Source organism: Manis pentadactyla, chromosome 6 (genome assembly GCF_030020395.1).
Source record: "Manis pentadactyla isolate mManPen7 chromosome 6, mManPen7.hap1, whole genome shotgun sequence".
NCBI lineage: Eukaryota > Metazoa > Chordata > Mammalia > Pholidota > Manidae > Manis > Manis pentadactyla.
In genome coordinates, this window is record NC_080024.1 from 96,453,716 (window position 1) to 96,465,727 (window position 12,012).

The window sequence follows — 12,012 nt, forward strand, 5'->3', positions numbered from 1 at the left end:
TTGGAAGAAAAAAATCTTAATTAAGGACCGCACCTAAACTCTGACTACTGAACCATTTGCTTTAGTTATTTTGAAAATCTACCTAAAGTATTGGGAGAATGTCAGAGTTGCTCCTAATCTGGACTTGTCTAAAATGTGATTTAGCCATGAAACACTCCCATCTAGACACAGTGTTACTGCATTAACATGAGCCAGAATCTTAGATTCTAGATTTCTTCTTACTTTTTTGTAATCATAAAACATTTGGCAGCCTCCTGAAGGTACAGCATAAGTTCAGAAGACTAACATTGTTCAGTTTATAGTTTTAAGACCAAAAAATGGAATAGCTTGTTGATGTGGTAGTTTGATATGCGTGTATAAGAAAAGCCACATTCACATTGTGCCAACAGCAATCACATCTCCAGTCCCCAATTAAAATGTGACTTTTTAAACTCCAACAGCTCCATGTGACATTTGAGCCATCTGTTTAATGAAACCACCACCACTGATTTGGGTGTAGATAATTACTACAATAAGAACAGTGCTGGGGAAAGATCAATTCATCCCAATTGAGAGTGACAGTTAATTATGAAGAGATAATTGGTGGGGGGACGTTAGCATTATCTCATCTCCAGGGATAAAAATGGTAACATATTTAAGTCTAGGTACAGATCATGTAGAGTGTATGAATATATACATTTCAGGATCTTATTTTAAAATCTTCAAAGATATATGCCAAATAGTATATTTATTGAGCTGTATTCAAACAAAGGGAGACATGTTGGTTTTCATAAGCTGTCTATTGAATTGCTTGCATTTGAGATTTTTTTGTCAAAATATTCTTATCTCAAGTTATTAGATGGGGACTTTTGTGTTTTATGGCCCCTCTTACTAATGTAAGAGGGAATCTTCAGTACTCATTTCTGCTGGAATCCATGGCTACAGCCCTTAACACACTGCTGATCATCTGCCAGGAAGATCCTAGCTCAGTGACAGTGGAATGGGCTCCCGGCTCTCAATGGCACTGCAGGAGAGGCCCAGGGAGAATGGTTCTTGGGACTCATGCTAAACAATAGTTTTAAATTTCTCTGTGACAAAATTGCTTTTATAAGGACCAAAATTGATTAATTTTCTTCTCCTTATTACTTTTGAGCTATGAAATAGATAAGAGCCAAATTACAAAGGAAAACAAAGCAGAAGACTCTTGTTTAGTTCTGTATAACCAGGTGCAGGTAACTGAGCTCTGCATGTATTGAGGAGCATTGATGTTTATTATTCGCTCATCAGTATTAGAACCAAGGGGAATTTTAGCAGGATTGCCTCACAGGAAAAAGAATTTCTCTTCCTGCCTCCTCATTCTCATTTTGGGCATGAAATTAAGCTTTCTAACATTTCATGTACACTTATTTCTTAGCACTTCCAGTTTCTCCAACATGAAAATCTTATGAATTTAGATTGTATCCATTTAGAACATGTGGCAGAACTTAGATAAGTTAAATTTTATCTTTGTGTTAATGAAAAGTTTTGAAGAATTAATAGGAAAATATATGAGAATTTCAGTCACTTTAAGAGGAGAAGTATAGGGAGGTCCTAATATATTCTTTGTTTAAATACAAAATGGAGTTAGCCGTAAAATGGATTCCTCTGCAGGGATGCATAGTATTTAACAGTTCTAGCTTTATTTAAGCCCACTGAGGCCTTCGTTATAAATTGAGAATGATTCTTTACTAGGAATTATTCCCAGTTTATCATCAGAATTAGATATGAACCCAGGTGTTTCCAAATATGTAGCTGTGTGATCTTGGGCCAGTTTTATAACCTTCAGAATTTCAATTTGTTTTTCTCTAAAATATTAGTAATATAAGTACTTTTCTCAGGCATTGTTTGGAAGACTGAACTGGATAGTGAATCCAAGCTTTTTTTGTATTATTTCTTGTACATCTTAAGCACTCAATATGAATTGGGTATTATTATTAATATTTATCTTAAAATTAGGGTAACACTGGTTTTCTACTTGGAGGCACATATTTTATTAAGAGGTAATAAATTCTTTGAAAAATACATATATAGTCTGTAGACTGTAATACAGGTTTTATGTATTCATTCTGCCCTTCTCCCCAGTGAGTTTGAATCAGTATCATTACTGCAACACATACATGTAAAGGACTATCTTTGGTCTGCTTTTCAGTTGTTTACTGTAGTGTATGTATGTGAGGATTTTTTCTAGAATATTTTATATTACTAATGATAAATTCTGTAAAAGTACTAAGTGTACAACAGAATTCAGAATACTGAAAGGCTTGGGAATCAGGTAGACATGAAGCCTGCATCTGTATCAAGCTCAGTTTGTCATTTGGCGAATCACTTAACCCATTTGGGTTTCAGTTTCTTCAAATTTTAGAGAAGAGACTGAATGACTTCTATAGCCATTTGCAGTTGCCCAATTACGATTCTACAATAAACTCAGAACAGCAACAACTGCATTTTCAGAATCACACGATTTGCCTACTGGCTGTGTTGATATGTCCTTTGCTTGCTTCCACTAAATTTTCTCCACATAATAGGAAAAAGTGCAGGACTGCTTTATCTTGAAGTTGATTTTACTCCCAAATCTTGAAATAGTAGTTTACCTAGTGACCTTCCACATGACCTCACTCCATTCAGCCAGGATGCTACTCTAGTTTCTGAGACCGATTTTATTTATTATGGGAAGACCTAATGCTCTGTTATTTTCTCTGAAAAGGAAATTACACATATTATCATGCATACTGACTTCTACTGTTCTAATAAATTATTTCCCTTTTTGCTTTTAAAAAGTAAAAAGCCTGAAAGGAAATGCTACTAACTAATTTTATTTAAAGAGATATTTTGCCTTTGTTTTCTCTGTTCAACAAACTTCTATGCATTTAAGGAAGGTGTAGATTTATTACTGCAATTTAACCAGCTTAATAAAGTTCCCTGGCTTTATATATTCCTAATTCTGAGTGGAGATACTCAATAAAGAAGGAAAAATAAAGAGAATGAAGAACAGAACCCATTTCTCTGAATGTCATCTAGCGATCGGTAACTGTATCAAGATAAGAGGCTGCTAATTCTGTCCCAAGAACCAGATGAAGGAAGGGTCTAGTAATGTAGCTTATAGTGGTGTGGTCTCTCATTTCAATTTGAATAATGCTAGTCACAATCAAATAAATTTCCTCTTTTCATAGTGTAATGTTCTTATTCCAATTTGCCCTATAACACCTTTGTTTCAAAACATAATTCAGTTGAAAAGAACATTGAGTATCTAATTCCCATGGGATTTAGATTATAATCTTGAGTCAGCTGTGGCCGCCCTTTAATGAGATATTCATTTTGTAGCTGTCTATAGTTTTGTGTCTGAGCTAGGCTCTAGACCACACCCAGTGATGTGCAAATGAAATGAACAAGCAACATGAACTTTGAAACTGCATTTACATCCATGACATTTTGCCTCATTTTATTGGCAAATAACACACTCCTCTCTGTTCCCAACACTCAGCCCCGGCTTTCCACGGTCTCCAAATGCTGCAGCATTTCCTACCACCTCTCTTCTCTTTCTTTTGCAAAAATAGTATTCCAAATGCCCCGATGCTTTATGGCCAAAGTTGCCTGGCCATCTTTTCAGACATATCATGGGGTTAGCCAGCCAGAGGAGATGGCACTTGTTGTTTTCCTGTGGAGGAGGTGGACTCAGACAGCTATAGCAATGGCGTCCTAGTTCAAGGAAGGTCAGAGCCTGGTCTCTTTATTCACTGCACAAACTCCGCTGAGGAGGACCTATTAAAACACTGTGGTCTGAATGAACTGTTCTGCAGTATTTCTTGAGACATAAACCCTATGGTTGAATTTGCTATGGCACATTTTACATGCCAGAGTTAGCAAAGTGAATCAAGTCTCATTAAGGCAGGTTCATATTCATTTACCCTCCCTCCCGAACTGAACGATCTCCGTCAGCTCAGAGGCTTCCGCGCATGGCATCCATACATATTGTAGACGGAGGCTTCAAACGCACTAAGGTAGCATGCTGTTATAGATAGGCTAGATTCCCAAACACACTTAAATTTGTACTTCATATTTTTGCAACTCATCTGGTTTAATTTCTATATTATTTCTAATCATTTGCTTATCTTCATTAAAAATACTGTTCAATATCATTAACTATTTCATCTTTCAATTAGATGATTTTGCATGTAATTATGGGAAATAGAGTGGAAAACTTTTGTGATTTTCACACAGTATGGCAAGTTGCAAACAATTTGTAGTAAATTAGGAGCTTAGTTGTAGGTTTAATTAATTTCTATGGGTTACATAGAAGATGGATTTCCAACAAGTACCTATTAAATTAATAATACTGACTCACATTTTATAAATCATGTAGATACACATCTCACATCTAAAACATTGAACTTTTGTTTTATCAAAATTGTTCTAGGACTAACATCTTCATTTGTATTTTAACTAGAGTATTTTTTTAGAGGACTTTAATCACATCATGTCACAACATAGACCATAAATATTCGTAGTGTTTCATATTTAGGTTGTTCCTAAACACTGTCTGTCTGTTGTTCCTGACACTGTCTGCATGTCTGTTTTTCCAGCTGTGTTTTAGCCCTGCCTCTTGTTTTATTGTGTTTTCTTGTGCATTCTCGTGTATTATAAAAGAATTAAAGAGGTTGTTCTATTTGCAAAGCCTAGTCAGCAGTTTGCCTGTTCACGCTCCAGCCCAATGGCCCAGATGTGGTGCCTGTGACCCTGAGCTATGGGATGAGCTATGGACTGGCCACTCCAGCCTGACCCTCTGACTGGCGTTCATTTTTCATCTGTGCGATTTCCACTTCCTCTTTTTACTGGAATAAGTTCAGTTGAAATAAGAGGATACTCCCACACATCCTGTGAGCTCTTTGAGATAGCCTTGGTCTGTTAGTGATGCTGTTAACAATTCTTCCATGTTTCTCTCTTCTTTTTAGTCTCGGCCTATTCCCTCCCACCTCACTTCAGCAGTCGCAGAGAGCATCTTGGCTTCAGCCTGTGAGAGTGAGAGCAGAAATGCCGCCAAGAGGGTGCGCCTGGAAAGACCGCAGGTACCGGGGCCTCGGGGTGGAGGGCACCCCAGGCGGACCACAGGGACCAGGCCTCGTGTCTGGGGCACACTAACCTTATCAAGTAATGTTAACTCAGTCTGATTTCTGAAGAAAAGCAAAAACTCTTGAATGGATTTTGAAGTACACAAGGATATAGTTTTTGACTTTATGCATTTAAACTTGAGAATGCATGTTCACGAGACCATTAGAGATCCATGACAAAAATTTTCTGTGGTAAAACATGGACAATTGTAGAATTAATGAGTTGCAATTCTATGTAGTGTCCAATTTGAAGGCTAACTACTGTTTAAATAAGAGATTCTCACTGATCATTTACAATCATTTTGTAGATTTATCGATTGTTGATGATTGTGGCTTGACTGTGCTCCTTCTGAATGATGAGAATGAAGCTGTCTCTAATTTCCTCCAGTTTGCTTCTAAATGTCACAGAATGGTGAAAACCCAGCATGACTTTGAAAAACTAGAATGCTATAAAATGGGGATATAAAATAATGAAAATCTGTGTCCTGGGATTCCTCATTAATGAATCATTTACTGTACAGCCATCAAGTGTCACCTTTCCACGTCTATCTTCTAAGCCCATCTGCCTGTTAGGTCAACGTGTGTAGTGATTATTGTGCCCTGACATCTCTGTTTGTCCCTTAGTTTGTCTGCATCCATCTCCCTTCTCATGGCTGGAATGTCTTTGTTTTCTTTTTCTGTCTAGCCCTCTTTCTTAGTTATCCATAATGAAGAACTGAATTGTGATACAGATGGTGTATTCCGATTTCAGACTCTTGACAACAAATGATGTGGGTCCTTCGTATTTCTAGTTGAGGTTGGGATGAGAAGACTAAATCGTTAGTCTAACTTTGTTTTCCCTAAGCCAATGAGGTTCCAAGAAAATAGAAATAATGTTTTTCTGTTCCAGACTTAGAATATCTAAAAATGTTTCAGAATGGCACTTCTAAATTTTATGTTTATTATTATTATGGCATGCATTAGTAATTCTAAATAATGAAGATATGAAGCTTTTAGTTAAATGAAAAATACAGTATTAGCCTCAGATAATGTATAGGAAAATGCTGATTTTGACTTTACTAATTATCTTGGTCAACAGCATTTAGTCACATATATGTATCCTCAGCAGAGACTTTCCATCATTACTGTAACTCGGCAGTTTATCTTACTTAGAATGAGTTATCATACTACATAAAATACCACCTAGCATTGTGATTATGGCAGCACATTCTGGAGTTAAATGTACCTAGTTTGATCTCAGCTCCACCCTTACTAACTGGGACTGTCAGAAATTTGTTTGTCCTCTGTGCCTATTGCCTGTGTGCACAGTCCCAGCGACAGCAACACTAACCTGCAGCAGCGAGGACCCGAGGGGACAGGTCTGCACTGGGCACAGAGCACTCGCCTGGCATGCAGTGAACACCCGGGATTCAGCCTGAAAAAGGCATTGGCTGATGTTCTGGCCTTTCTATCCCCTCACTGGTGTCAGTAAACTAGAAAGAGGCATTAATAGTACTAGTTAGATAAAGGAGTTTTGAAGTCAGACCAAGTCTACTTGCGAGATGATGCTTCTAGAAACTGGAATGTTAGAATTCTGGAATCACACAGGCTGCTTGCCAGCCTGTCCTCCCAGATGCCACCAGGTCTACACTCTACCATATCCAGTGTTAGTATCAGTCGTGTAGAACCTCTCTGAAAACGAGAGGACTGAGTGTGGTTGTGCTCCACCCATGATGTCACCCACAGCATCTTCCAGAGCTGGTTTCATGCCAGTGTTTGGTCCAGTTACTTAACCACTGTTGTCCCCACCCAGAAAATGGGGGATACAGACTTCAAATTCATAGATATACTTTGGGAATTTAATAATGCAATGCAGATAAAGGCATAGTGCATTTAATAAGTTTATATATGGTTAGTGATACACCATATTCGCCATTCACTTGAATAGCTCAAACGGCAGGAAAATCCCACCCCCAGTATTAAATATCTAATAGACGTTCCTACTGTCAGAAGCTGTGATCATTTTGACAATCTTTAAATTGATCTCAGGCTTTCTTCCTGGAATTGCCACACATCGAAGAAAAACTGCAGTAGTGAGTGTGACTTGTTACAGCTGTCCGGGGAGCAGGGACTAGAATGGGTGGGGGCCCGGGGTCCTTGACACTCCTTCCCCTTTCAACCGTTTCCTTTTAAATGTCTTCATACATTGTGGTCATTTATTGCAAGGACCTGCCACCTGGGAATGGGGGAGTCCAATCTCATCCCCACATAGGCTGTTCTTTCCAGGCCCTACAAAGGTTCAGTGGGCTTGGGATTCATGAGGGATATGAAAGAAATGGAAAAAAATAGACATTCTATGATTTATTTGAAACCTAATAAAGTCTTAACTAACATTTTTTTCATTTAATATTCTCAACCCCATGAGAATAGGCATTATTATTCTTATTTACAAATGAGGAAACTGAAGCTCAGAGAAGTGGGGTGATTTATCCAAGATCACCCAGCTGTTTGGGCAGTCAGAGACCTCTGAGCCCGTATCACGTGGAGCTGACACTCGAGGTCTCTCCATAGTCGTATACTTTCCATTGATGATGTTCATTGAGCAAAAAACCCATGTCCCAGAGCAAACTCTTTGGACTCATATAATTTATGCTGCTGCTTGTAAAGTTTTTGACAGGGCAGTTTTCTGTTGGAAAGCAGCCTGCTTTATTCACAAAGATTTTTGCCATCTTCCACATCTAGCAGACCAGGTTTCTTCAGTAAGTTACTCCAAACAGAATGTGTCTGTCTCAAAAGTTTATAACCTTATTAGCTTCAAAATGCTATAAACTTCCCAAAGTGCTTCACCTCATCTGGGATATGCGTCATGCACTGTTAAATATCTAAACTATTTCTTCTTATTATGAATTCTGTAGATGTCATTAGGCGTGCCACACAAAGGCTTCTACCCAGTGACCTTGCACTTCCCAGCAGAGCATGGAGACAGGGATGCTGTCCCCTCATGGGACCTAAACCCTCTTTGCCCAGGCAGAGGCAACCAGAGGTCTTTTGGGTGTCGGCAGTTAGATCAGCCTTTCTGTGTGCATTCTTAACCCTACTCACAATTCCTAGGATTTGCCATTTCAGGGATTGGTCATTGTGCCCCTGCCTTTCTGTACATACATAAAGTCCAAAAACTAGACAATTTAAATCTGGATTCTGTTGAGCCACACACCTCATGCCCATGGCTAGCCACATACAGAGCTGTAATTATGCATGTCCTTCAGAGATATGAAGTTTGATGAATTAACTGGATTTTATAAAGCCTTTTGAGCTATGAATACGAGAGGTATTATGGATGTGTTAACTACTGTATTTCATATGCCACCTCACATCAGAATCCAGACAAGGCTTGTTCCACAGCCCGAGCCCGGAGTCAAGCCAGTGGCAAGGACAGGAGCCTGTCGCCCCTTCTGAAGTCAGATTTCACAGAACTGGTGTCAACCCAGTTGCATTAGAGAATATATTCACCATATCTTTTAACATGAAGATCTGGAATTTTTATGTTATCTGGGAAATTGTTCCTCACTTTGACAATTCACCAAGATGGGCAAAGTCAGACTTCACTTTTATAATTCTGTGATGTAGCTCAAATTAATAGATTGTCTCTTTCTCTATATTTCATTACTACTTCCTTAAAAGCAAAGATATCTCGGTGTTCTTGGTTGCAATTCATCTAAATAGAGAGACAAAGACAGAAAGTGAGAGAGATTAGAACCAGCTATTTGCTGATCACTTACGGGGGCTTGTCTTCCGTGTGCACGTGGTTTGCTCTTTTGGACGGATGGCATGACGTACGTTTCATCCGAAGGCCTGCTGACTGACAAAGGCAGAGGCTTTCTGAATAATGGGAGAGCCCTTTGGTTTCCTTTCTCTATGCTCAGTTATTTCATATAAAGTAGTTTGTGGCTCTGTAGAGACGACATCATAGGACCAGTGGTCACGGAGATGAGGCTCCACAGAGGCTGACTCGGCACATGCTGCTGATGGAGTTGTGGCGGCAGGACAGAAGGACATCCTTGCTGGGCTGCGGCACGAGGGGAGCCCAGCAGGTGTCAAGCGACGTGGCATGTCCATCACTGTGACACAATAAAGGGTGAGAAAGCAAGAAAAAAATACCCAAAACTGATGTTTCACTAAGTTAAAAAAGAAATCACTGCTCGTAAGCCAGCACGGAACCATTGGCTCAGGACGCGGAAACGTCTAGAGAGGCCAGAGTTGCTCCCACCCCGTTTTCTTCAGCAACAGTGAATTCTCCCCAGCCTCCAGCTCTTGGTGGCTTTCCCCTGTTCCTTCCGGGTCTGGTGAGCAGGCACATTGTCAAGGGCAGTGTCGCCGCAGGAGCAGAGGTGGACAACAGAGCCGGCTGAGTGTGGTGGCGACATCACGGTTCTGTCTCATCATGGATGTGTTCGAAAACTATGTAAACAACACGGTCGGGACTTAATTTTCTGAGACAGGCAGCTTTTCTTTTATTTAATGCTGTAGTTCTGTGCTTCTGGTACCATTTTTAAACTTTAACAAATACACAACAAAAGCGACATTCTTCAATAGGTTTTATGCTTAAATTTAAACAATGCAGTAGTAACTGAAATAAGGCTTGAAACCTATTTCTGTGCCCTTCCAGCCCCCACCCCCAAGTCCCTATTCTCAGTCATCCTTAGCTTTTATTCTACTCCTAGATTTTTCTTCCTTATATGTAATATTTTGGAGAAAAATCTGCATTTTTGGGTCTTAGAACCTATGTTTCAGCAGAGCTCTTTCATCTAAAGGAGAAAATGTACTGTGCAGGAGGACAAAGCGCTGTCAAGGGCAGCTCTTGGGACACTGTGCTTCCTTTGCAATGTGTAATTTTAATCTATCTGAGATAGAATAAATTTCCAAGCCATCTGACTGAAACAGGCCTCAATTTCCTGGTTAATGCTAATACCAGCAATGGCAGAATCATTGTGGATGTAGCCCTATGGGAGGCACTTTGCAAGCCTGTTTTCCATGGTGCTGTGGCTTTTAATGAAAGTGGGCAGACTGAGGCCGACCTGTTCAGTGACTTCCCCAAGAACATGGGGCTGCTCAGCACAGAGCCCCACTTTGATCTGGTCGTGTGCTCTTAGCTCATGCTTGTTACATTTTTCAGAATCTTTCCAGACATGCAGGCTCTTTTGTGATACTGTGGGAAGTTAAGTATACAGTTGGCCGTTGAACAGCACAGGGTAGGGCACAGACCCCCTGAACAGCTGGAAATGTGTTTATAACTTTGGACTCCCCAAAACTTACCTACTGATATCCTACTGTTGACCGGAAGCCTTACCCATAGCATATATAGTCGATTAACACATATTGTGTGTTTGTATTATATACTTAATTCTTACAATAAAGGAATGTAGACAAAACAAAATGCTTTTTCAAATTGTTGCAGATCTCCAAAAGCTTTTCCAATATAGTTACTGAAAAAAAATCCATGTTTAAGTGTACTTGCACAGTTCAAACCTGTGTTGTTCAATTGTCAGCTATATAAAGAAGAAATACATTATAAACCAGTGTGGCACTGCTGGTAAAATTGTAATACTTTCTGCTACTTTTCTATGCAAAAACTTCTATTTTAGAAAAGCAAAGTAGTACTGCCTGTATCATTCCATTTTGCTTAATGTCATGAGTATTTACTGTATCATTATATAATCTTATAGATTATTTTTAAAAGCTACTTAATACTCCATCATGTAATGGTTTCTAAATTGTTATGTATTGATTCTACTTCTTCTAGCATAATTTGTGTATAGAAAGAACACCTTGTTGGCTATTTCTTTAAGATGCATGAGAACTGAGTCAAAAAGCAGCAAGGTTTTAAAAGCTCTTGGTATGGACAAGCTCTCTGCCCTTAATCTCTACTGTATTTCAGTAAAATAGGGATTTTTGGCTTTCTTTATGAACATATGCAGAAAAGGTTTACTTAAACTTTAGGGACCTTTACTTTTTAACCAGCCTATCCTAATGCACTCAGAAAGTATGACTTTTTACAACAAACACATAGTCCCAGTTTTACATCCTGAAATGAATTTATACCTCATATAAATGATCTTTGCCCACAGTTAAAAAATATATAGTCCTGACCTTAATATAAGCAAGACCTTAAAGGAACGTAATATACCATCAGATAACATGCCTTTTGGTGAGGAGACATGGGGAAGCCACATGGCGTGGATGCGGGAAGCCATCGAATCAACGAGGAGCCGACAGTTGGAGCCGCCATGTGATGCACGGGTGGCGTAGCAGCTCTATAGCAGAGGGTCACACAGGCTTTTCAAATGGTGAGAAATTGTTGGTAGCATTCCAAACAGAATGTGGTGCCATATTCCCTTGATTTGCATGGACGTGGTACTGCTGAAAGCATTTGACTCAACTCCAAGACATGCCTTAAAAATTGTATTTATACCTAAATGCAGTTAGCCTTTAGTTTAATAAATTAGTAATTTGCAAAGGAGCAGAGGTCATTCCTATTGAGAAGTAGCTAACACAAGTGAATATCATCAAACCATGACCTAAAAGACATGAGCACCAAAGGGTGGGCAGCTTAGTAAACCCATCCAGAGAGACTGATTACAGACATTTTCACTGCTGCAGACCTACAATCACCCCATTAGATTCAGGGAGTGGATATAATCACAATTTTAGATGCCAAAAATATGGAAATATTATATATTCCATTGTAAACATATGGAAATTAAAAAAAATAAAAACTAAGGCAATGTGTAAAGATATATACCATTATGAAGTATCTGACAGATATATGTCACTTATGGATAAATACAATGTATACTTACCACTCTAATTTAAAAATTTGAGTCCATTGTTTACTTTATAATATTTGAAAGAT

General features: G+C 38.9%; 1 protein-coding gene across 5 annotated transcripts in view; it reads left to right on the top strand.

Annotated features, from left to right (window-relative positions):
• NOL4 (nucleolar protein 4) overlaps positions 1-12,012 on the top strand; it is a 353,984-nt gene that overhangs the window by 253,526 nt on the left and 88,446 nt on the right. For all 5 annotated transcript variants that reach the window (XM_057503972.1, XM_036885429.2, XM_036885440.2 and 2 more), the window contains one exon: positions 4,968-5,081. In XM_057503972.1, the coding sequence (XP_057359955.1) occupies positions 4,968-5,081 (114 nt within the window). The remainder of the gene's footprint in view (positions 1-4,967; positions 5,082-12,012) is intronic.